The following is a 27,636-nucleotide window of genomic DNA, read 5'->3' as shown; positions in this document are numbered from 1 at the left end:
AATCTATAATTTTCCTGTCAGATTTTCATTCTAAAGACAGTAATCTCGAACATACTGTATTATTGCTTTGTCTTCTGGGTAAATTTCACCTTCATAAAGCCAGAACTGTTCATTATAAACCTAACTTTAGAATGTTTTCATCTGATGTAAAATCTCTTTGTACTTCTTTTAAGAATGTGTCCAAACCTTTGAATTCAAAGGCTTCTAAAACACTTAACATTCTTGAATCTGCTGTAAGGTATCTGTACATTTATTTATTTATTTTTATATTATGCTGATTTGTTTAGCTCTTATGTGATGTTGTCCGTATGCCCCAGCTAATTCTCAAATATTGTAATGTTTTGATTGGCAATTTAAAAAATACATAAATAAATATAACGACAAAAAAATTATAAAAAAAATAATTTTATGTAGAAAAGTTAAATCGCCATTTTTTTCCGACCAAAGTGACTTGAACGCAGCAATACTTCATAAGTAGTCCTAAGTGCGCTTAACCAATCGGAGTCGCCTTTGGAGATCACGTGACTCGACGCGGAAGAGTCTCTCGAGTGGCGTTCCTTCTGTGCGCTCAGACTGTCTTTGCTCTCTGTTCCCTACACACTGCGCAGGTGACATCTGCAGAAGTGCACTACGCTTGGACACTTTCCGTCATTATTAAACTCCTACAACGAAACAGTCATAAGCGTCCGAAAAGTGGCCTTTTATTATTTTTATGATCTGAAGTACACTACAAGTGCTCATTCAATCATTTAAAGGCACTTATTTACTTTGTCATTCTGTAATTTTGTCAAATTCCTCATGTTTAATGTTGAAATAAACATGTTTCGGTTATGTCCACTGCAAATGCATGTAAGTATAAAATCTGTTTATGTGAGCTATGAAGAGAATGATCATCTTACAGCCCTGGAGCACTTTAGGAGCTTCCTGGCGGTTTTATAATATTGTGGATTCATATATTACACTAAAATAAGGCCTGTGGTAGACACAACTTGAAGAGACTTTAACAAAATAAAAGAATCATGTTTAAAGCAGTATTAATAACAGAGAAATCAAATCAAGTGTGACTTACGTTCAGTATTTTATTGTTAACATCCTCCATAATATCATCATATTACACAACACAGGAAAATACAAAATAAAGATAACACTGTAATCGACTCGACTGCATCTGAAACAAAGAAGAGAAGAGAATGATGGGAAGCTGAAGGACAATGGGAGGATGATGAAATAGGAGCAGGACACAGATGATTGAGATGAAGCAGGTGGGACATGAAACTGGCCGCTGGCCTCAAGAGAAATGACAAGATCCTAATTCCTCTCGGCAGCTCGAGACGTTTTCAGCAGCAAACCACTCAAACTGCATCAACACAAACTCACATTCCTTCTATCTTTGGCTGGCAGCTTGTGAATATTCAGAATCGGTGTGAAAATGAACGAGCAACAACTGGCCAATACGTGTTTGTTCAGTGTTAGGAACTTGACATTAAATATGGGTTTAATATCACATTCATAAACTGAGCGGTAGTGGTTTTCTCATCAAAAGAACTGGCTGTGAATTGCATGGTTTACACACTATGTTAGAAAGTTAGTCACATTTTGCCATATTTAAAGGTGCACTGTTATTTTTGGTGTTCTGGCTGATCGTCTTGCGTTTATAAAGAACATTTTTGGTAACCAATGCCGTTGCAAAATACATTATTTACAGTCAGCCGGCATGATTTTTTATTCCTATGAGTGAAAATTCATTCCCGAAGCATTTTTGTGGGCAAAATCCAGTCATTTCAATATGAATTAAATTACGCAACAGGTGCAACATAGTCAATGCAGCGAATGAAATCTGTCTGGTTTGAAAGTGACTTCTGTGTGAGATGTTCTTCAGACATCGCTATGCTATTGACAATAGACAATTCACTTTTTTTGCCATTAACAATGAGTTACAACCACACATTAAGCCCAAACTGGTCCACTTGGTATTCAGATGTGTTCAGGATTCAGTCGAAAAATGATGTATTATAGGATGGATGGTTATACTCTGGAAAATAATGCAGTAACTTGCAGTTTTTTTAATTAAAAACTAAAAACGAGGTACGAAAAAAGAGCAAACAATAGCAAAGGAAGGCACTGTTAAAGGCACAAGTCACCTAAATAATTCTGTCATCATTTACTCAGACTTTTTATTTTTATATAAGAACAGGTTTAGTATCCTATCTGATCTATGCTCTCTATGGAAGTCCATTTCTGCCACAGAATATAGAAATAAAAAAGGCAATTACAACTTCTCAGAATTCAGACTTTTCTCACTGTTTGTTTTTCTCATAATTGTGAGATATAAACTCATAATTGAGAGTTCCATGATGGGAAAAAAACACAAACGAGAGAGGTAAACTTGGTCTCTTTTAAGTCTGAATTGTGTGTTTATATCTCACAGTTTTGACGTTTTCTCTGAATTGCGAGAAACAGTCTGAATTGCAGAATTATGGATTTTTGTTTTATTCCATGGGCTTCCACAGCTGTCTTCTTCCGTACAATGAAAATAGAGGACTTACAGCTCTAGGAAGCACAGACGCAGCGTAAAAGCAGTCCATATGAGACTTGTTTCAACAGATCTCTGTGAGTAACAGACTGAAAATCTTGCTTGACCCCCATGGTCACCATTGATTTACACTGTATGGGAAGAGCAGTTTGGACTTTCTGCTATAAATAACTGCAAGGAATTTGGAACAGCATCAGTAAATGATGTTGATTTTTAGGCGATCTGCTCCTGTAAGCATATGTCAGTAGAGGCAGCACTGCTCCCTGTTGGTTTTGGCACGCTGTGCCTGTGTTCGTGTGATGACTGTGTGTTCGTGTGTGTTTGTCTGTAGTGTAGACAGCAATCGATCCTCTGTTCTTCACCCGTCTCTGTTCTGCTTCAGCAGACGAAGAATCTCTAGGTTTCTGAACGTTTCTCCATCCTGTCCTCTAAAGACGTCACTCTGTTTTTTTAGAGTGGTTGTTGTTATATGTAGCGTGGCCGTTCTGAGCTGGTCCGTTTTTCTTTATCTCTCCATTTTTCATTTGTTCCTCTTCCTCTGACTCGTCCGTCTCATCTCGATCGGACCTCTCGTCTTCTACCGCTGACTGTTGAGGAGAGAGAGTGATCTTCAAATATATTCACAAAGACATCAAGAGATAGTTTCCCCAATGAAACATCTGTCATTACTCTGCCTCATGTCGTTCTAAACCTGTACGTTTTTTTATTTTCAAGAGAACAAAAAGTGTGATATTCTGAAAAGGATTTTCACAAACTTAAAAAAAACCCCAAAAAACATTAAAGAAAAAAAAAAACCCTAAAATGCACTCACCCTCAGGCTATCAGAGATCAGGATGAGTTTGTTTCTTCATCAGGTTTGTAGAAATGTGTCTCTGCATCAGTGTCTCAGCAATGGATGCTCTGCAGTGAATGGGTGCCGTCAGAATGAGAGTCCAAACACCTGGAGGAAGCGTTATTATAGAATATGGACTGGATATTTTAGTTAAAAACATCTTAATGCTGGATTAGTTTCAGCTTTAGTCTTCTCCAGATGTTAACTGATGGACTGGAGCGGTGTTGGATTATTGTGATGTTTTTATCAGCTGTTTGGACTCTCATTCTGACGGCACCCATTCACTGCAGAGCATCCATTGCTGAGACACTGATGCAGAGACACATTTCTACAAACCTGATGAAGAAACAAACTCATCTACATCTTGGATTGACCTGAGGGTGAGTGCATTTTCGGCAAGTTTTCATTTTTCGGTGAACTATTCCTTCAACTAATAGGATCTTGTAAAGTGTTACAGATAAAACTAGGTGTAAATGTAAACATGAAATCATGCAGACGTACATTACTGCTCAAGAAGCGGAAAGCCAAGCGTATGATCAGCGCGGCCCAGAAGATGTGCAGACACAGCAAAACCATCAGCAGCCCGTTAAAGAAGTAATATCCGAAGAACGGAGGGTACAGGGTCACGGGATACACCCAGGTACAATACATGATCCTGAGAGACACAGAAACACATGAAAAACCTGCAAGACATCACACTCATTTGCAGTGTTATACAGTATATTTGTTCTCAACCAAACAATTTAGCACCTGGTTTTACTTGTGCACATCGTATAATCACACTTATATCCATAGAAACACACCAGAACTGTTTCATAATCACATGTTTGATGACAGCATGTGTGTGGAGAGAATCACAGAGAGAGACGGATGGGGTGTGTACCGGAAAGGGAAGATGATGAGGCGTGTGACGATGAAGATCGCAGCAAACAGGATGAAGATGTAGTTGCATGCGTTCTTCCATCTGGCGTAGTTAAACATCTTAGCTGACTGAGAGAGAGAGAGAGATGATATGAGGAGAGAAACTGATGCGTACAGAAGAGGGAGAGACGGAAATGGGTTTTCACATCATCTGTACTATACGACATGTAAGATTAGGATGTTACTCCTGCTGGATGGATTTCTGAAGTGCATTTGTATCTGCTGTAAATGATGGTGTTCCAGTTTAAATGGTGATTACCGCGTGTTTGTTCTGTTTTGCGTGAGGCTGCTGTTCTGATAGCTATGAAGATTGTTTTCTACATGCATAAAATATCCAGATGATCTACTACCTGTGGCAAAATATGCTGTGAATACAGTATCCCACAATGCAATGCACAATTTTACACTGTTCTTTCCAGTGAAGTACATACATTAAGTGCATATGTTAGCATTGGCTTACAATAATACATTTGATCTAGTTTCAAGGGGAGAAAATAAATAAATAAATCTGAGAAGCACCACCTCGTAAGTTGAAGAGCACAGCTGTGAACATTCATAGGAACCAACAACCAACCAGGCCAAAAACTAAGACACACAACGTCTAAACTACTCCATTGTGTTGACAAGATGAATAGCATACATAGACATCCTATTATACCTCTGTCTAATATTTTGAATGATTTAAACAAGCTGTGTAATTGGTTGAGATGTTGTCAGGTGTTTGTGTGGTTGCTCTTCTCACCTCGAGCAGATAGTCGGCTGAATCATGCATGAACATGATGAGCGTTCCCGCTCTGATGTAATTAACACACCAGGAGAAGCTGATCAGCATGATGGTGGCCACGTGATGAATGATCTGCTCATTGAAGTCCTGCAAGAGAGCGTGAGAGACGCTTATATCATTATTACACAGTTATGAGATCTCCATACTACGCCTGTCAGTTTAATGTGATTCATTATGAAGAAAACTAAAGTCAGCTGCATCCTGGTCCCTGACTCACAAAGCTTTTCATTTGTTTATTATCTATCCCTTTCCCATGAGGTCCAGTTATAGTGTTACTCAAGATCTCTGATGTAATTTAGTTTTTGATGACCAATAATATAATATAATAAATATATCTAAATGTAAGTAATAATACATTTATTATAATATAAATAATAATAAATCTATTTGAAACAAAAACCATGTTAAATTACACAAATTTAAAAAAATACACATAAACATATGTATAATATTAAATAATTGCAAATATTGCTAAAATTATAATAAATGAAAACAATGTATTGTTCAAATAGAATTTATAATTCAGAATGTTAAGAATGATTAACTAGTGTAAGTTTAGTATTGTTGAGTTTTTATTTTTTACATTTCCCCCTTTATTAATTAGAATAATTTTGTTGTGTTTTTTCCTATAATTAATAGATTTTGTTTATAATATATAGTAAAATGTATATGTAGTTTTACTTAATGTATTTCCTTTTTAGTTTTTGATACTTTAGTACATCGATTTATTAAGTTAAAAGAAATATATTTTTAAAATAGTTTAATTTATTTGATTGAATTTCAGTTGGCATTTATATTTGTATTATATAAGTAATACAATTAAAATTGTTTGTTTATTTATTATTAGCTACTATAATAAACTATAACAACCTTGTAATTAACTAAATATAAGTTCAAAACTTCAGCTGGAAACACTTCACGCAGTTTTATTATTAAAAAATTCAACAATCGATAAAACAATTATCACCTTCCAAAGTTAAATCCCAAAATGGTCTTTTTTTTTATTTCCACCTGCTGTATAATATTTCCCTTTATATTGTTGCTTCCACAAATTCAGTGGTTCAGATTGATCACTGCAGTGATTCCCAACATTAGCTGCGCTGCTCAAAACATGAAGTTTGATGCATTCACTGAGATGCAAAGATGAGGTTTGCAGTGTGATGATGGCAGACTCACTTTGCGTTTGACATCAGATGCCACGCTGAAGAGAAGAGAGGTGTAGAAACCCAGCTCCAGCATGTAGTACCAGTACTGAGACGGCAGGAGTGTCTGAGAGACAGAGAGAGACGGCACACTCAGAATCATCAGCTCTATAAATAATGTAGCATAAACTAGCCAGATCTGATTAGTTATTAATAGACTTCATTGTTATTACTTGACTGCAAATTCAGTTTGATGCAGATCAAATCACTCGAGTAGAAGAGGGCGATATGACCAGAATGACTACGGTATCAGATATTATGTTCTTTTGCTGGAATTCAACTCATAAATGTTCTACATATTACATAACCATGTGATTATGATTTTTTTTAATAATCAGGTCAACTAAATACTTGCATATGGATTATTACGGGATTTAAATTCTACAAAAGAAAGGTACTGTCTGATTTTATTATTGTTTTTGCCTTGAGAACTGCATTGAATGTGCACTTTTATATTTCAGTATACTTTCATGACTGCTTCTTAACACACTCACACTTTTAAAACGTGCACTTTACAATAATGTCAAAACTTTAAAGTGCATTTTAAACCATTGTGTTGTAATAATCCTTTGTTGTGCTTTAAAGAACACATGTGCTGACTAACATACTAAAGCACACGTAATGCACTTGATTATAATCTTAACTGTACAGTTAAAATATTTGAAGTGTACTAAATTGCAACTTCATTATTACAGATATATTTAAATAAATAACATACAAGTTTCAATAGAAATGTCATAAAGTATATTTTACATTCAGCAGTAAAGACAATAGAAGTAATAATGAAATTGCATATAAAGATGTCCTATATAACATCAATTCAACATCAGCTCTATTTAAAGTTAGTTGGCTATGGAAATGCTTAGTTCTTGTGTACTAAATTTGCAGTTTGTGCTCCAAGTGAATTTCAAATCGTTGCAGTATTTGGTGGAGATGACAAGGAACCCTGTGCAGCTCAACAGCATGCCATGTTTTCACAGGAGACTGAACTCACCAGAGTGGGGAAGCCTTTCCACATCTCCTCCAGATCATACAACCAGGGTTTCTGCAGAAACAGACGGACAGGACGGATTGTGTTAGGCAATCAAAAACCAGCACAGAAAATAAGATGAAAGGGTTCAAACAGGCTGAAACTGCAAATGACTTACATCTATTAGTGCAACAAGACCACCGATGAAGGCGAGAAGATAAAAGGCGAATCTCCAGCTGCAAAAGAGCAAAAGGGTCACGGTTTGTCCATGCTGTTAGATGCCACAACTAAACCGTCATTCTTCCATCGACGGTCTTTCAGAAGAAGTGTGTATACATGTTTTTCCAAGTAACAAACAGACACAAATATTTCACTATATTTGTGATGCACCAACCTTCACAACAGAACATATTCAGCTGAAAATCAATTTTCAGTTTTGGCCAGAAATGGCTAAAATCATTGACCAAAACAATGCCTGGATTAATGTCGATTTATTAGATGAACTGAGATCTTTTCATTTGATCTGTGAACAAAAATTCATTCAACTTTATTTTTAGTGCCTGCAATCCAATATTCGCAATAAGCTTTGATAAGTCTGATCTTTTACTTTTACTTACTTTACTTTTGTCATTTAGCAGACGCTTTTGTCCAAAGCGACTTACAAATAAGAAAAAGTAACTAAAACTAAAAAGTTACAACTCTATAAATACTATCTACCCACATATTTAAGAAAATAAAGAAATTAAATAAAATCGACACATGCATATAACAACAACATTTCAATAATAAACATATCAATGAAAAAAAATTAAATAAAAAGCTACTACTATCCCTTGCCGGTGTCCCTGCCCGGTGATCTTTTAAATTCTGCATGCTATAACTACTAGTTACAGCATGAAATAAACATGAACGAACATCAGAAGGTGTTGAAAGAAACAGAACAACTTAATCATGAAATGAATCATGTCTCATGTAATCGATCAACCAGTGTTTCAACCACAGAAAGACATCAGTAAAACAGCTCATAAACAATAATGTCACATAACGCCATATAAAGTGGCCATAAGCTCATTAGTCAGCCACAAAAAGAACTCTAGAGAGACAAATATATGCACTGTATTATATATTCATAATCTGTTGTCTTCATTATTTAATGCAAGTTTGAATAAATGTGTCATGACAACAAGTTTTTATTACGGCAACCGTGTAAATGTTTATATTTCATGAATTAGACTCAAACATAATTATATAATTAAAAGTTGATATAAAAAACAGCCTTATATGTAATTTAAACGTTTATATAAAAATCTGTTTTTTTGTTTTGATTTGATTTTTTGTGTTGATTATGAAATAAATTTGAAGAATTAATTGTTTATTAAATAAACTTTATTTTCGTTTTCGGCTAAATGGAAACTTTAATTTGAAGTTTCTGTGATTTGTTAAAAAAATAATTTGTAATGTAATTAATTGCCAATTACAGTAGATTTTTCACCACAACCTGATTATTTTATAAGGCTCTTAAAAGTGTGAAATGGTCTTTTGAGACATTTTTTGAAACTGTTTGAGAGCAGCCAATCAGTGATGTTTTTCTGGGTCTTTCTGAGATCTTCCTTGGTTACTGCGTTTGAACTAGATGTTTCTTGCAATAGATCTCTATGCATTAGGCTTTTAAGACCTGAGCTGGAAAAAGGAGCAATGCTGTTGTCCTTTAGGACCAAGATTGAGAAAAACTGCATGTGAACAAGCCTTTAAAGCTTTTACTAAACATATGAATAATTTAGTAAGTGCCAAACACACTTCAGAGGATCAGACTTGGCGTTCAGCATTTGCACTTAAGAGAAACCGCTTTCATAAAGCACCATTTAATCTCATACATCAGCAGCTAAAGCTCTTTTCACAGGAAACGGTCGATGGTAACAGGACTATAAAAGAGTACTTGTGAATAATGTATCTGCTGGTGTGCTTTTTTTCACCTGGCCTCACGAAACTTCTTGAGAAGGTTGGGTCTGTCTTGATTCCTGCGCCGTCTGAACCAGCGCTGGACCTGTCGCTCTGTCCATCCCGTCTCCTGGCACAGCTTCTCTACTGAACTCTGGAGAGCAAAAACACCATAAGAGCTGACGTGCTAGTGTGGCCCAATGTGTTATTCATGTATAAGAGCAGTTAGCAGTCACCTGTGTGGGGTTTTTACTTGTGTTGCAATAGTAGGACTCCAGTGTGGGGTTGTGTGTAACTCGCCGTCTGACTGTTTCCTTCAAGCCCAGCAGAGAGGCTACTGGTGTCGCAACATATCTGTACATACAGGCACACGTTTTAGTTATTGAATTATTAAATTATCAAAAGAGACAGTAAAGAAATTCATAATGTTACAAAAGTTTTGTATTTTAAATAAATGCGGTTCTTTTAACTTTCTATTTATTTGTAAATCCTGAAAAATAAAACTGTTTTCAACATTGATAATAATCAGAAATGTTTGTTGATCAGTAAATCAGTATATTATTATGATTTCTGAAGATCATGTGACACTGAAGACTGGAGTAATAATGCTGAAAATACAGATTTGATCACAGGAATAAATTACGCTTTAAAGGTGCCATAGAATGCATTGATGCAATACTTTAAATTGTTCTCTGATATCTACATAGAAGGTATGTGGCTTAGGTATGGGCAACAATTCTCCAGAAACAGTTTTACATGTGCATTTACAACCCTAGGATTTCTCCCAGAATGAAATGGTCTGTTATTTCCATATTTGGAAGGGTAATGTTGAGCTCTGCTCTGATTGGCTGTTTCACAGTGCGGCTCATTTCAGTAGCTCACAGGAAGGAAACACAGGTAAAATATATATTTCAATACTTTCTCACGCAGTTATATCGTCGGGTAATTATACTGTATATAAAATGCGGGCATCAGGGAGCCACTATTAATATGTGGGGCACTGAAACTGCTTTCAAATGCACAATCGCTTTTTACTTTCACTTTCGCGATTCGCGATCGCCTGTAGTCTGTTTATACTATGGAGGGCAGTACTTACCACAAATTTGACAAGATCAGATGCTTGTCAGTGGTGCTCAGGATCTGTAAATCATTCTCCATCATCCTCAGTCATCTCTCCTTACTCTGTTTATGTGGTAAGTGAAATCTTATGTACTGTAATGGAACAGGCTACCGCTGGCAAGGAGCTAACCGTGTCCCTTTAGTGGCTTGCATTGTTTTATTAGAACGCGTTATTTGCTTTCCGTGCCTTTCTGAATACAGACAGCAACCCATCCCTTCACTTCACTTCACATCCCCTGCACAGCCTGGAACACAACATTTGTTTCCATGATCTGCCATTTTCACTGTTGTCCTCACTTGTTTCTTCACAATACCTGCAGAACTTCTGATGGTTCGGCTGGCGGCTGGCCTAGAATATGGGCGGGTATATGCAAATGTTGGGGGCGTAACTATTAGTGATCCTGACTGTTGCGTCACAGTCGGTGTTATGTTCTGATTCGCCTGTTTTTCAGTGGTCTTTTGCATTCACAAGATTTACATAAGGAGGAGGAAACTATGGTGTTTGTGGCTCACTGCATGTTATTTCCATGTACAGAACTCTTATTATTCAACTATGCCAAGGTAAATACAGTTTTCAATTCTATGGCACATTTAACATATATTCACATAGAAAACAGCCATTTCAAATTGTAATAATATTTCACATTTTTACTGTTTTACTGTATTTTTGATTAAATAAATGCAGCTTTGCTGAGCAGAAGAGACTTCATACATTATATTTTTACATTAAAAATACTTTTTTATACTTTTTTTTGTATTTAAAATGACGTTGATTGATATGTTGAAATGGACTGTTCAGTTTGATTAATGATTAGTGGCTTGAGACTGTTCCAAATATGTCTCACAGTCTAGTCAGGCAGTTTATTATAGTTCCGACCAGAGTATTTTAGTGCACTGATCCTTAATTCTGATACTCACAGTAATTAAAAATTCACAGGATGGATGAGGAAGCAAGAGATGATGTGAAGAGACAGCTTAAAATGAGAGAGGGAGAGAGGGATGTGAGCGTAACATGAAGGGAGTGACGTAGGGAGAGAAGACATTAAAATTTGAAAAGCGAGAGACAAAAAGCCCATCGACACGTATAAATAGAACTAAAGATCTATTTATAAACAGGTCAGACAGGGAGAGGGAGAGAAAAGCTCTGCATGGAGGGCATACAGTAAAACACAGAGGAAGCGGAAGATAGAGCTTTGACGCACCTCTCAAAGACCTGTCGAATAACTAGAAACAGGGCGGCGATTGGCAGTGCCACCCACAAATCCCGTGCCTTCGCATAGACCCGGCCATCACGGTCCTCCAGATCAGCCCATCCCAAACCCTCGGGGAACCACAGACGCTCCTGCCAGAAGACTTCACTCACCCACTCCAGCATACTGCAGAACAGAGACACAGACCAGTTACAGTCATGCATGTGAAAGATGAGTTTTATACAAAGAGACTTATGATGGTACACATTTGAATAATTTCTTGCTTTCCCTGGGAAGTGAACCTTGCCGTTGTTAGTGCCATGCTCTACTGTTTGAGCTATCCATCCACCCATCCATCCATCCATCTTTCCAGCCATCATCTATCTAATCTACCCATCCATCCATCATCTATTCCATTCATCCTTCCATCCATCCATCCATCCATCCTTCCACCCACCCATCCATCCATCCATCCATTCATCCATCATCTATCTAATCTACCCATCCATCATCATCTATTCCATTCATCCTTCCATCCATCCATCCATCCATCATCTATTCCATTCATCCTTCCATCCATCCATCCATCCACCCACCCATCCATCCATCCATCCATCCATCCATCCATCATCTATTCCAATCATCCATCATCTATCTAATCTACCCATCCATCATCATCTATTCCATTCATCCATCATCTATCTAATCTACCCATCCATCCATCATCTATTCCATTCATCCTTCCATCCATCCATCCATCCTTCCACCCACCCATCCATCCATCATCTATTCCATTCATCCATCATCTATCTAATCTACCCATCCATCCATCATCTATTCCATTCATCCTTCCATGCATCCTTCCACCCATCCATCCATCCATCCACCCACCCATCCATCCATCCATCCATCCATCCATCCATCCATCCATCATCTATTCCAATCATCCATCATCTATCTAATCTACCCATCCATCATCATCTATTCCATTCATCCTTCCATCCATCCATCCATCCATCCATCCATCCTTCCACCCACCCATCCATCATCATCTATTCCATCCATCCTTCTACCCACCCATCCATCCATCCATCCATCCATCCATCATCTATTCCATTCATCCATCATCTATCTAATCTACCATCCATCCATCGATCATCTAATCCATCCATCCATTCATCCATCCATCCATCATCTATTCCATTCTTCCATCCATCCTTCCACCCATCCATTCATCCATCCATCATTTATCTAATCTACCCATCCATCCATCCATCCATCCATCCATCCATCCATCATCCATCCATCCATCCATCATCTATTCCATTCATCCATCATCCTTCCACCCATCCATCATCTAATAATCCATCTATCCATCCATCCAACCAACCAACCAACCACCCATATAACTATCTATCTATCCATTCAGAATGAACGATTTCTGAGAAAAAAGTCATCTAGCAGTTTTGAGGGGAAAAGGTAGAATTGTGAGATAAAAGGTTGCAATTACCTTTATATATATATATATATATATATATATATATATATATATATATATATATATATATATATATTTTTTTTTTTTTTATTGCAAGGTGGAACCAAGCTTCCATAAGGATGCTTATTTTCCCAATTGTACAGAGTCCTGCACCCTCACATCTCTTTACTGTAACCTTTCACCTGTTTTATTTTGTTTGTCTTCAGCAGGTGAAAATGGTATATCCTGTTACTTGCTACAGGAGCAGCACACGCTCCTCAACAACACACACGGCTTGAGGAATCATGCAAACACTCCAGGATGATGCAAACACTGAATGCTTCTTGTTCTAAAACCTCCAAACCTATAATCCATTCCTCAGTATGAGTGAAAATAACAGTGCTGCCTTAGCAAACACAACCGTGTCATAAAATCTGATATGGGTACATGCACTGGGCCATGTTTAACAGTGACATGTGACATCACTCGATCTGACACAGCATCTCTGAAGCTTGCAGATGTAAAGTTTTGTTCCAGCTATGTTGTGCTCACAGATGGTTTTGGCTCCTAGACACCCTCTTTACTTTCGACTTACACAGATCGTGCATGGGCTTCAAGTGGGTGGAGTGATTGGTTACGTTACAACCTCAAAACAAACCACAGTTGATCTAGATAAGCTGTTCAAAGATGTTGAGTTTGAGTTGTTTTTCATTTTGAAGAGGAAGAACGTACATGCTGTTTAACATTACAGGGCAGGAGGCATCTGAAATCAGATTGAGGCAGATGTGATCTGCACAGTATAGCTGAGGTTTGTGTGATGTGGTGACTCTATAGTGGTCTCGCATTATTATTGCTTTGCGTTATTATTACTTGCAATTATTAATTTGTTTTTTTTGAGTGTGAAACCCTGAAAAAAGCAGTGACCTAAGAGGTAGAACACTGTACAACACTGTTTTTTTTTATATACAAAAGATGCATTTTTTTTATCAATTGTACTAATCAAATTCACACAAGTGAATGTTTGATTTCTGCCACTGCTTCTGTTTTCACAATAAGCATGTAGCTTATTTTACATTTAAAATCCACCTGCCCTTTTGAATGAACATGATGCTTCTGGCTATTTCTTATATTAAGGGTTAAGAATTTTTCTGAAGCTCAATGGTTTAAAGTTCATTGTGTGCGTCAGCTTGCAGCATTTGCACTCCAGACATGAATGAGTCCTCAAATCATATAGTCTGAGCTTTAACATCAGACCCCAATAACAGTCTAATTTAGGGCTGAAACTAAATGGTGACCTTACATTTAACGTTTTAGATATTCCACAGCTTAGCCTGATTCTGCACTCAACGAACCTGCCCTTAGATTTCACCAAACTGAGAAATGAGGTGTGGAAAAACAGAGTGGAAGGATGTGGTCACTGAAACAACTGACTGAAGCACAGGAGGATTGTAAGAGATGGAAGGATTCATCGTTCCTGAAAACACAAAACATTTCTGAAAGCTTTGCATGTTTGCAGAGTCATAGCAACAGACTGCTTAGACAGGAAAAAGCTGCCGGATCATAAAACAACCCATCACAGTTCCTCTTTAGATACATGATGCAATAGTTTCTACAAATGATTTCATAGTTGGTGGCAAAGAAATGAGTGGGAAATGTGCAACGTATATAATAGTCAGAATGGGGAAATATCTCAGAAATATCTTCCTGACTGTTTTTCTGATACACTGATTAAAGTCTCTCAGTCATGCCTTATCTAATGCATATTGCACAAAAAACTGGAAAGCATCAGGACAGGTCTAATCTGATTGACTGTCTTCTCTGATTCGGGGTGCACAGGTTTAAACAGATCACCTGGAAACACAATTGTGTTTACAAAGCACCAGACTGCTACAGTGAGCCCTGCTGGATTTGCCAATGTTTGCATTAAAGCTTTGCATTTTGGTTGCAGCATGCAGCAGCAAGCAATACTGTATATTTCAATTCGTTTGGAAATTTTGTGCTCAGAAATTCTGATTACAAAGTCAACACACCCAGGAACACACATACTGATAAAAAAAATGTATAGCCTGAATGCACTGTAAGTCGCTTTGGATAAAGGCATCTGCTAAATGCATAAATGTAAATGTAAACACACATTTTTAAAGTCGGCATGAAATGATATTTTACATATCTTTTTAATAAACGCATATAGGTCTTAGGTCCTACTTTATATTAGGTTTTTCTAAATGCTATGTACTTAATAATAAAATAATGAATTGTTAGGTACACTATACCTATTGTGTTCATATTGAATTGCACACACTTCTGCTGCTATTGAGGTGGGATACGTACTAAAATGTACTAAATCCATCATTACAAATGTGTAATTTCAAATATATTTAAATACATGACATACAGGTTTCAGCAGAAATGACATTATAGTTTATCATAAATGTTTGTCTGTACATTCAGCAGTAACACTTCAACCATTTCAAAGACAATAGAAATTATATATAAAAAATACACATAAAAATGAAACATAAAACATACTTGTGGTTATGTGTACTTTTAAACTTAAGTATAATGGTACCTATAGTTCCTACTTACATGGGACACTAAAGCACACTAAAGTTCAGCTAATTTCATTTAATATCAATTTAAATGATAACGCAATTAATATGCAATTAAAATGTAGCACATCTCAACAGCCGATGCATAGAACCCCTAATAATACAGAAGAAAAAAATCTGTCTCTACATCCATTTCATCATCAATTTAATGGGTTTTTGCCACAAAACTCAGTTATTGTGCTATCACTCAAGGAGGTTTTGTCACGTACACACACAGGAACACGCAGACGAGGGCGTAAACTCAAATAATAGTCTTTACTGAACACATCAAGGCAGGGCAAGACAAGGCTTATAGACAGGAAGCACCGGGGGTAATGAGTAGACCAGACGAAATCTAACTGAACAGACAGGACTAATCATAGATAATTAGACAAACACAGCTGGACAAGAATTAACTAATGATTACACTTAACAAGGACAGGAAACAAACCAAATATGGACACAAGAGGCGGTAACACATGACACACACGACAGAGGACTGACAGGTTTAGCACTATGCATTTTCTGAGCCAATCAACAGAGCCATTAAAGGACACGTGACTGATCACCCTATCTTAGAGCTCCATGCATGCAGACTGATCTGTGTTTCACTGAGAGTGTTTCCTCTCGCTGACCTCACGGAGAGGACAAAGCTCCAGCAGATGTGGCCTGAACATTAGCTTCATTGTTATTCTCCGCTCTCACACAATCCATCATAGAACAATAACACCACACCGCTCAGAAGACGAGAAAGGAATTCATGAGTTCAGACCAACCCAGTGTGATGAGCGGTAAACATCAGGCTCAACACAATTCATTTCAGAGAATTAGTCTTGGATTGTAAATGAGTTTCCAAATGTTTGGTCAAACTGGAGGTACTGTATGTGCAACATAAACAGGTATATACGCATGTACCCTCAGTTTAGGTGAGTTAAGGCAGCTTCGCATGTCAATAGATGCTGTGTTTTTGAGAGCTGATGCAGGGATGGGAAAATATTCAGCAATAACTTCCATAATGACTTCCAGAAAATAACAACATACAGATATGAGAGTGAATAAATGAACAGTATTTTAGTTTAGGTGAACTGTTCCTTTAAATCCCATGAGTTACATTTAAGAGATGACTTTTATAAAACAGAAGTTGCATCAGTGACAGGGTACACACTTCTGTTTTAATGTTTGGGTGCAGCGTTTGTGTTCTTCCTGTCGTGAGAGCAGATCATAAAGAACAGCTCTAAACGAACCCTGATCAAATTAAGTCCACCGAAGGTCATTTATTCACCTGTCTGGTTTGTTTGTCGGACTCTACGTTATGATTGGTCAGATCGCCTGTCAATCAAACTCCCTGCGAAGGGTCAATTGTATTGAATGTGCACTTCAAATCTTAAGTATGTTTTTGAAACACTGTACTTGCAGAAAATGTAATATTAATGAAATAAAAGAACAATTAAGTGAACTTGAAAAGAGACACATTCTTGAATTTCTTACACTTTTCAAAAGTGCACTTTGTAATAATCCCAAATTAAACATTGTACTTTAAAGAGAATTTTAAATCATTATGTTTTAATAAAAAGTAAAAATGAAGGTACACTTATTTTGATGTGCTGATTGACATCCTAAAGCACATATTCAGTGCTCGATTATAACATGTGGCATGTTGCTACATTTGATATTGCATTGTACATATTACAACGTACTAAAGTGCAGCTTTATGATTATTAATGTGTAATTACAAAGGCATTTAAATACATATACAGGTTTCAGTAGAAATGACATTAAAGTATATTTTAGTTTATCATACAATGCTTGTTTAGCAGTCAAATGCATCAGTGCAGCAAACATGCTACGAGTACAAGGTCAGATCAAGTTCAGTTTAACACTCTCTCTGTCTTATTTCTGAATTTGTGTTAATGCAAGCATTCCTCTTCACAGCAGTCAGACATGCCTGTGAGGGACAGACGCCACATCCCGCTCACGACAGCGCTTCCCGAGCTCTCATTGGCCGCTCTGGTCATGTGACTCCACTCTGGCCATTCTCTGCTCAACCTATCAGTGCGCTGTGTGTGTGTGTGTGTCTGGCAGGACCGCGAGGAAGTGTGTAGAGAGTTTAGCAAGGAACAGGGTTTTGTTGAGTGCTGGAAACTCAAGCAGATCTCAGAAGAGTGAGTGTGTGAATGATAAGTAGTGTGTGGATTCACAGAGGTTTTTAATACATTCAGAACACTATGCAATGGCATTCCCATTCATTTCAGTACACTTGCTCTGCTATAACAATATAATTAAATATCTGTTGTTTATATGGAGAATGATTATTGAACCAGATGGTTTAGTTATGATCTACTACCAGGTGCTACACTAGAGCATGTCCACTAGAAAAACCTATAAAGACTTTGGCATTTGTGTGTTTGTGTCTTGTGGAAAACACTGACAGCACCAAAGACTCATTATGGTCTATTTACAGAACACTAATGATGCCCAACCATCCCAATCCCAGATGTGCGTCAGACAAGGTCGACTAAAACAGTCTAATTAATAAATGATTCATTCAGCAAGGTCAAATGCTCTTGACACTGACCATCCTCTGAATATAAATCATATTCTACAGTTACTCTGATCAAGACATGCACCGAGTACATTATCAGATGATGACAAGACATGGAATCAATCAAAATGGACTGAAAAGATTAACTGAATAATCCTCAATTTTAAGACTGCTCATTAAAGGGCCTGTTTTGCCCCCTTTTACAGGATGTAATATTGGTCTTTGGTGTCCCCAGAATGTGTCTGTGAAGTTTCAGCTCAAAATACCCCACAGATGATTTGTGACCCTGGAGCACAAAAGCAGTCATGAGTAGCACAGGTATATTTGTAGCAATAGCCAACAATACATAGTATGACTCAAAATTATACATTTTTCTTTTATGCCAAAAATCATTAGGATATAAAGATCATTTTCCATGAAGATATTTAGTGCATTTCCTACTGTAAATATATAAAAACTTCAATTTTGATTAGTAATATGCATTGCTAAGAACTTAATTTGAACAACTTTAGAGATGATTTTCTCAATATTTAGATTTTTTTGCACCCTCAGATTCCAGATTTTCTAATAGTTATATCTCAGCCAAATATTGTCCTATCATAACAAACCATACATCAATGGAAAGATTATCTATTCAGCTTTATTTATTATTTATTCAAGAAATTGACCCTTATGACTGGTTTTGTGGTCCAGGGTCACATTTATTATAACATCTGGAAAATGTCATTTTTGGGGCGTGTCTAAAAAAGAGCCCCATCATTAGAAGAGGGCTCATTAGCACTGATCAATTAAAATATGCAAACAAATATGGTTTAAATGCTAGCTGAGCACTATATCGACATGACATTCACAAAACAGTCTGGAGTGAAATGATTTGCGCAGACATAAACTAGGGCTGTGTATCACCAGCAAAGTCACGATACGCATGCTGATACAGGACTGCACTGAATTTCACCTCAGCAGAATTAAGTAAAACAATTAAGTGGTGGTGATGGCGCAGTGGATAAGACACATGCCTTTGGTGTGAGAGACCCGGGTTCGAATCCACTGTGAGACACCAATGTGTCCCTGAGCAAGACACTTAACCCCTAGTTGCTCCAGAGGCGTGCGACCTCTGACATATATAGCAATTGTAAGTCGCTTTGGATAAAAGCGTCAGCTAAATGAATAAATGTAAATGTAAATGTAAAACAGCTGCATACTATAGGGCCAGTGCTAACTACAGGCAGAGCAGGATTATCCTCTGCATAATGAAGGGCCACCATAACTGTACCACAGTAGGCTACAATATAAGTAATGGCGTATGTTTCATGTTAACATTGAGCACTCCCCACCAGGTACACTATTCTGATTGTTTTTTAGGCCCATAAATATTAATGTACTCGTTCTAATAAATTTTCATTGTACTCATTCCAATATATTAAAAAAATCATCTTAACGTCTCTCTCTCGTAAATGAACAGTTGATGAATTATACTTTTCTGAGAATAGAATATCGAAGTGGAGATCGCTCAACTGCAAGCTAACCGGTGTTTTCAGAAAGCAAGCGTACTCATGGTTGCCAGGTTGACGCACTTCGATATTTCTCTATTGCTTATGTATGAAGCTCTGTTTCGGGGATTAGGTCTCTTTATATCAGGCAAGCCCGGTTGTGTTCCTCTGTGGCCAGATTAAACCTTGTTGTAGCCTATTATGCTCTATTTATTATTTTTTTAGAAACCTTGCACTTTTCTACTCTGTATTAAACGCTGCTCTTGTATTCAAATTAAGAGTGGTCCACAGCTGCACACGTGCTGTGATATCAATACAGAGACAACTCATGTCATCACATATCTGTGACGATACATCGTCGTATCGAACACACCCTTTTGGTAGATTTTGAGGCACACTACCTTGAAAAACAGAATTAATCCACTGTGTCTTCAGTGGCTCAGATGCTGGGAGAAAGTGAAGACTCGTATGCTCAGTCTTACACGCCTAGTGAGACTGATTTGGTTTAATGGGGATTAAAAAATAAGATTGTAGGGTTGGTTGTGTTCACACACTGCCAACACACACTTATGTCCAAACACCATGTAATAGTGGATTTTGCATAATAGGTGCCCTTTATATCTCACAACTCTAGTAAACACACTTTTCTAAGCAATTATACTTCTGATAAAGAGAGTAGAAAATCCCCCAGATTTCCACTGAAGCTGAGTCATATATAGCGACCGCAACACTGTTTCACTTCAGAGAGAAGACACCCCCTAGTAACCGCATAGCAACATGTAAACAACCACTCAGAACACCCTAGCAACTGCCTTACAGCACCTTACCTCACAACATCAGTGCCCATTGGGTCTGATTATTATTTTTTTCATTCATTTGTCCCATGGGATTTTTAAAAAGTCTTTGTTAAAGCATTATAAGCCATGAACAAAACTAACCAGCTACGAGGTGAATCACAACATTACAATCTTTAAGCCAAATTTTAAGCCAAAAATTCAGACAGAACTGGGAAATTCACAGCTTTCATGAAGGAAAGAACTACACTCCCATGAGGCATTGCAAATGACATAAACTAAAAATGATGGAGGAATATAAAACTATTGATTTAAAGTTGTTTATTATATTTATTGGAACAATATTTACATTTATTGCAAAATATGCATATATATATACAAATATTTAAGCGTTTTGACAGCATAGCGAGACACAATCACTCTGTGCTTTGACACAGTTTACTTGCTACAACTCTCTGATTGATGGAATTTTCTGTACAGCATCATGGGTAATGTAGTTTTTCACAGTGGATACAGATGTTAAACATGACAGCTTTTGAAAATTAGTTGAAATAATGTGAACAGACAGCTTGAAAAAAGCATATACCACCGATTAACCTGGTAACAAACTGTTGCACGCTACTGTGGCCATGAGTTTTGCACAATAAAGCACCACAACATTTCCTTTAGAAACTGAAAAAAAAAATCTTGTTTATACAAGAGCAATTGCTTTTGCAAAGAGAATTTACATAATTACATTTGTGGCACATCAATATCACTTTAGAGGAATCCCAGATGCCTCAACAGACTGGAGTGATGGACGAGTCCAGGTGGAGCTGCCAGACCTCAGCACTGAGGTTTTGCTTAGTAATGGTGAGGTGGTTTGTTTGACAGCGACACACACATGAAGTCATTCAATGACGAGCCAAGAACTCAGTAAACTAATCAGCAGCAGCGCGTCCAGTCTGCTCAGTATTTGTAAAGCCAGCAACAAATATTTGGGAGTCAAATGTCCATCACTGGCCTTGTGTAAACGGGTTTGTGTGCAATTAGATTGGCCAGTGAGGGTGTATCACGGGATGATTTCTGCTGATGATCCATCTGTTTATGCAGCTGAACCAACACCAGTGTGTCTGTATAATAGCATGCCACTTATTTCCCTGCAGAGTCAATCAATTAAATCATTCATGTCTAATTCTAGTCCAAAAGGATCCTGTGTCATAGAGTTCTCGTTCCAGTTCTGACAGTGCTGATAAGAGATTCTGTCACAGCAGTCTCATGTCTAATGTCTTGTGGTTGAATGTTTGTATTTTAACATTATAATTATCAACGGTTATGTGTTTTACAAAGCGACTCAAAGTTATTTTCTGTGGTAATCGACGGCGTCATAGATTCAGTGTTGGGTGTAACCAACTAAAAGTAACTTTATTTATATATAATTTTTCAGTAATGTGGTGTTAGTTCAGATGTTTTCATGATAATATAGCTTTGTAATGAAGTGCTAATAGCCACACTGAGTCAGTCGCGGCGATTTAATAATCAAACACACACTCCTTTAATGCCCTCCTGCTCTATTAGCAAACTGGTTCATTCACACAGATCATGACAATTACACAGACTAAAAAATTCATTGAGGGCCTGCGTGGCATTGCTTTTACATTGGTCTTTTTTTGTAAAGAAACAGTTAATATATTCAACTGTATCACTATGTTTTGACTCATTTACTTTATGATACCATTTTATAATTATAAAATTATGACTTTTTTGTACTTTGAACTTAGATAATATACAGGTGCATCTCAAAAAATTAGAATATCGTGAAAAAGTTCATTTTCTCTTGTAACTTATTTCAAAAAGTGAAACTTTCATATATTTTAGATTCATTACATGTAAAGTAAGACATTTCAAAAGTTTTTTTGTTTTAATTTTGATGATTAGAGCTTACAGCTCATGAAAGTCAAAAATCCAGTATCTCAAAATATTAGAATATTTCCTAAGATCAATCAAAAAAAAGGATTTGCAAAGCAGAAAAGTTCAAGTTCTTTAAAGTATGTTCATTTATGCACTCAATAGTTGGTCGGGGCTCCTTTAGCACAAACTCCAGCATCAGTGAGGAATGGCATGGAAGCGATCAGCCTGTGGCTCTGCTGAAGCACTATTGAGTCTTCAGCTCGTCTGGATTGTTGGATCGACTGTTTCTCATCTTTCTCTTGAAAAAATCCCATAGATTCCATATGAGGTTCAAGTCAGGCATGTTGGCTGGCCAATCAAGCACAGTAATATCATGGTCAGAAAAGCACTTGGAAGTGGTTTTGGCAGTGTGGGCAGGTGCTAAAGTCCTGCTGGAAAAGCAAATCAGCATCTCAATAAAGCTTGTCAGCAGATGGAAGCATAAAGTGCTCCAAAATCTCCTGGTAGACGGCTGCATTGACTCTGGACTTGATAAAACCCAGTGGACAAAACACCAGCAGATGATATGGCAGCCCAAATCATTACTGACTGTGGAAACTTCACACTGGACTTCAAACAGCTTGGATTCTGTTCATCTCCACTCTTCCTCCAGACTCCAGACATTGATTTCCAAATGAAATGCAAAATTTACTTTCATCTGAAAAGAGGACTTTGGAGCACTGAGCAACAGTCCAGTTCTTTTCTCCACAGCCCAGGTAAGACGCTTCTGACGTTGTCTCTGGTTCAGAAGTGGCTTGGTAGCTCTTTTCCTGAAGACGTCTGAGCGTGGAGACTCTTGATGCACTGACTCCAGCTTCAGTCCACTCCTTGTGAAGCTCTCGTAAGTGTTTGAATCAGCTTTGCTTGACAGTATTCTCAAGCTTGCGGTCATCCCTGTTGCTTGTGCACCTTTTCCTACCCAAATTCTTCCTTCCAGTCAACTTTGCATTTAATATGCTTTGATACAGCACTCTGTGAACAGCCACAGCTTTCAGTAATGACCCTCTGTGACTTACCCTCTTTGTGGAGGGCGTCAATGTTCATCTTCTGGATTATTGCCAAGTCAGCAGTCTTCTCCATCATTGTGGTTTCAAAGAACAAGAGATATGCTGAATTTATTCTGTAGGTATGGTCGTTTAATGAAACTCAAATGTAAATATTCTAATATTTTGAGATACTGATTTTTCATTGCTTTTCAAAGTTAAAGTTTGCTGAACTCTGACCTTTGAATTCATATCACGAAGACTGATGCATCACGTCATGACCTCTGAATTAAAATAATGCAAATTTGAAATCTGCAGGTTTGTAGCACTGCAGTAACGTGGAGTAGACTGAATATTTTTACATTTTGTATGTATTATATTTTTTTAAAAAGAGGATGACGTCATTGTATGACCACTGCAGTGCCTGTAGCAATTTAGCTTGAAGTGTGACTGTTAAAGTTTAACTACTTTAGATTAACAACAGCACTACACAGATTGAACAGAACTCTTATTGAACTCTCCTGTAATTGAATCAGACACGTTCAATCCTTCATGTCAGGTGCTGGTTGAAGTGATAACACACAAATCATTTACTTCAAACAATAAATCATGAAACCAGAGGTTTGGAAAGGACAGTTTGGGCAGCATTAACTCCATGTGAACTGATGAAAGACATGCTTTACGGATCACTGGATGTGGGAAGATGTGTTGAACACACCTGAACATCTAACAGCAGATGTCCTAACACACCCCATCATGGAACATTAGGGGAGTGATTTTGCATTGCTGTCGTGTTCATTTGGGTATTAAAATCAGACTCGGTGCAGAGCGACTGCAAATTCATTTTAGAGCTTCACAAATGTTTTATAGATCATATTATGCTTTTAAATGGAAAACATTTGAGCCAAATGATTCAGAGCTGAAGTTTAACAGCTCTAGCATGGTTTAATATTAATAACCTAGACATAAGTTTTTATCATAATTTGAGAGCTTGTGAATGGGGAAGATTTTTGCTGTCACATGATTTTCATAATTGTTTTACACACTATACATTGTGTGTTCACTGTGACAACATTCCTTACTATTGAGAGGTGTTTAACAATAATGAATTATTCACTGGAGTAAAGTGTGACAACTAGCCCCGGTCTCCTCTGCTTGTATTTGTCACTTCTGGAGCCTGACTGATTATAATTAGGTCAAAGGTAAGAGCAGAAGTGTGTCATGCTGTTCTTTAGCTGATGGTTTAGTCAAATCTTCCACACATGTTTACTCTGATCTCGTCTCGTGTTACTGTTTCATCTTTAAGGCTTTCTATTTTGGGAAAGCTCCAATTTAAGATGAAATCTCAGAGCAAATGTGTGTGCAGCGCAATGAAGTGAAAATGTCAGGTAAATGTTTTATAGCAGATGGACAGAAAAAGCTGACGAAAGGAAAACACATGGACTCTTGAACTGTGGTTCATCATACGATCCAGCTGACTAGACACAAATACACGCACATGTGGCTGTCTAAACTGGGATTCCCACTGAATTCTATTGTTTTTATGAACTCTCATATTAAAAAACAGTTCATTATTTTAATTATAAATAAATATTTTAACTGTAAGGTTCAAACAAGGGTAGTAAAATGCCCTTTTTCTCCCACAAACAATAATAAAACTAAATAGCAAACACAGAACTTTTCTAAAGACCTGTTGATTGTGAGACAGAAGACTTGTTATGGTGTTAAAATGCATTCTTGACACAGAGAGTAAAGACACCCCAATTAAAAGGCACACGCGGGCTAAAAATGTCACTGAAAGCCTGCTAGTCTGGCAGGAGAGGAGGATGCTGAATGCCTGTAGCGCAGTGCAGTGTTTTCCATAAGTGAGGGAGATGGCTTGGCTGTGAAGAATGTGAAAGTGAGCTCACACTGACTGATTAAATCACACTGCAAAATCACACGCCTGTAGAAATAGTGCAGCTGCAAGATATATACCTCTAAAATATGTCAGAGTTCTTAGAAAATGCCAAAAGAGAGATTTGAGATGTTTTGCGGCATGCTATTTGTAATAAGTCTGAAAATGTGTTTGCATATGGTGACCATATTTGTCATATTACTTCCCATGCATCAAGTATCACTATAGTTCCTCAGGGCCTTTTGCCCTCTGACCTTTGATCCCACACCCTTTAGCTTCAATTATACAGTATTAATTTGGGCTTTAATCAAACCATCTTCTTTAGCTATTCCTTTGTACACATATTATGAGACTCCATCAATATTAAATACAAAATAAACTTTGTGAATAGTCATACACTTTGCTAATTTCCCTTAAAGGGACAGTCCACCCAAAAATAAAAATCATTTAGTCACCAACATGTATGTATGAATTTATTTCAGCTGTTGAGCACAAAACAAGATATTTTGAAGAATGTTGGTAACCAAAGAAACGATGGTAGCCATTGACTTACACAGTATTTTTTTTCATTGTTAGCCAATGGCTACCGTCAACTATCTGATTACCCACCTTCTTCAAAATATCTCATTCTGTGCTCAACAGCTGAAAGTTATTCATACAGGTCTGGTACTTGTTGGTGACTAAATGAAGACAGAATTTTCATTTTTGGGTGAACTGTGCTTTAAAACGAGGTATTTAGCCCCATTAGTGCTTGAAATGAGAGCTTTCTTACATTTTAGTGAACTTTAGGGGTCATTTAATCAGAAATCTTGACCCAAGGTATGTCTGGTTTACACTCGCACTCTGTCTAATTAGGGACATTAGGCTTATATTGTTATAAGATAGTTATAAATATGCTACTATAGCCTAACGCTAACAGAAAACTTTCTGCGTATTTACAATGTTAAAAAGCTTGAACGTTACCTACTTTATTTTTATAGTGTTTAAAACGAGGTTCGTCAGCTTCAGATCGCTTCTGGATACAAATGTATCACCATAACATGCTCCACTCAGACGGTGACGGTACTGCGGAGACACTCACTTCAGTCGGACCCTGATGACGGTGTCTCTCGCTTCTCTCCGCTGGGGTTAATGCTCCGTTACTGGATCAACCGCATCTCTCCTCCACAAACAACAACAAGCTTTCTGCTCGGTAAGAATCGGTTTAACGGAGCTTGAATGGTATTTCCTGATTGAGGGACATCACGATCTTCCGCTCGACTCCGGTGATGCGCACGAGGGAGAGAGCGAGAGAGACACACAGAGAGAGAGAGAGAGAGAGAGAGACAGACAGCGAGAGAGAGGGGGAGAGAGAGACAGAGAGAGAGACACACACACACACACAGAGAGAGAGAGAGAGAGAGAGAGACAGACAGCGAGAGAGAGGGGGAGAGAGAGACAGAGAGAGAGACACACACACACACACAGAGAGAGAGAGAGAGAGAGAGAGAGAGAGACAGACAGCGAGAGAGAGGGGGAGAGAGAGACAGAGAGAGAGACACACACACACACACAGAGAGAGAGAGAGAGAGAGAGAGACAGACAGCGAGAGAGAGGGGGAGAGAGAGACAGAGAGAGAGACACACACACACACACAGAGAGAGAGAGAGACACAGAGAGAGAGAGACAGATATAATTTTTGATATTTTGTTTTACTATTTGGTGCAGGACACTATAGTTAATTTAACTGAGGATAGCAAAATAAACTGTGACATATTATACACCAAAATTCTTCATACAGTGGACTAGCAGTAAAATTTATAATAATTTGGGACCAAAAAGGATTCAGTTTGACCTAAAGTGTTTTTCTTTAATTGCTAATGTGATCTTTCTCCACCACAGACTGAACAAAGTGAAGCACTGCTTGGTGATTGGTTGAGCTAAATTGGTTTTATCTAACTGTTTTCTTAAATTTATCAGCTAACAGCTATTCAACCCAATTCATTACATACCTTTCTATCAAAGTTATCTGATATTATGAAGATGAATTTGTTCTGACACAGTTTAACTCTGAGTTCTTGTTATATTTTATTACCAGTGAATAAACTGATAATGTGAGAAATGTTGAAGGTGTCTGAATAAATTTTGGTTTGACTGTAACCACAAATATCAAATCTTGAATTTAACTATTTTTTTTTCTTTTTATTAATTTAACTATTAATCATGCCCTTAAAACACAATCGATTGCACAAACCGTTAGCCCCGCCCCAGGCTCACGCTACTGGTTGAGATTTTCTCATTGGCCCGCCCTTCGAATCTTGGCCAATGAACAACAGGCGGAGAGGTACTAGTTATACTGGTCAGGAGACTAGAAGGCTGTTTGGAATGAGAGGCTTTAAGCTGAATAAAGCTCTGTGGTTCTCTTTCTGCAGGTTAAATCGTTACTCCAGTAGGTGGCGACAACCATC

The 27,636-nt window shown here is 37.5% G+C and overlaps 1 protein-coding gene across 2 annotated transcripts; it reads right to left on the bottom strand.

Annotated features, from left to right (window-relative positions):
• Window positions 1-1,061: 1,061 nt before the first annotated feature.
• Window positions 1,062-26,488, bottom strand: LOC306878507 (ceramide synthase 2-like). 2 transcript variants are annotated; one of them, XM_079430949.1, is made up of 11 exons: window positions 26,157-26,488; window positions 11,502-11,675; window positions 9,417-9,534; window positions 9,216-9,334; window positions 7,421-7,478; window positions 7,267-7,317; window positions 6,247-6,339; window positions 5,029-5,157; window positions 4,249-4,355; window positions 3,867-4,020; window positions 1,062-3,120 (listed from the first exon to the last, which is right to left on the bottom strand). In XM_079430949.1, the coding sequence occupies exons 2-11, from the start codon at window positions 11,672-11,674 to the stop codon at window positions 2,971-2,973; spliced, it is 1,152 nt and encodes a 383-aa protein (XP_079287075.1). In that variant the 5' UTR covers window position 11,675; window positions 26,157-26,488; the 3' UTR covers window positions 1,062-2,970. The 2 variants fall into 2 exon arrangements, with proteins under 2 accessions (XP_079287075.1, XP_079287074.1); XM_079430948.1 differs by having other exon boundaries at window positions 26,271-26,477.
• Between the last annotated feature and the right edge of the window lie 1,148 nt (window positions 26,489-27,636).

The sequence above is a fragment of the Barbus barbus genome, assembly GCF_936440315.1.
Source record: "Barbus barbus genome assembly, chromosome: 12".
Classification (NCBI taxonomy): Eukaryota; Metazoa; Chordata; class Actinopteri; order Cypriniformes; family Cyprinidae; genus Barbus; species Barbus barbus.
The sequence above is the reverse complement of the archived record's forward strand: the minus strand, read 5'-3'. Positions and strand labels throughout refer to the sequence as shown.

Coding starts and splice junctions, on each gene's coding strand:
- LOC306878507 (XM_079430949.1), bottom strand. CDS start 11,674: ATGCTGGAGTGGGTGAGTGAAGTCTTCTGGCAGGAGCGTCTGTGGTTC. Junction 5,158..6,246: donor CATCTGATGTCAAACGCAAA/GTGAGTCTGCCA, acceptor GCTCTCTTGCAG/GACTTCAATGAGCAGATCAT. Junction 4,356..5,028: donor CAGCCGACTATCTGCTCGAG/GTGAGAAGAGCA, acceptor TCTCTCTCTCAG/TCAGCTAAGATGTTTAACTA.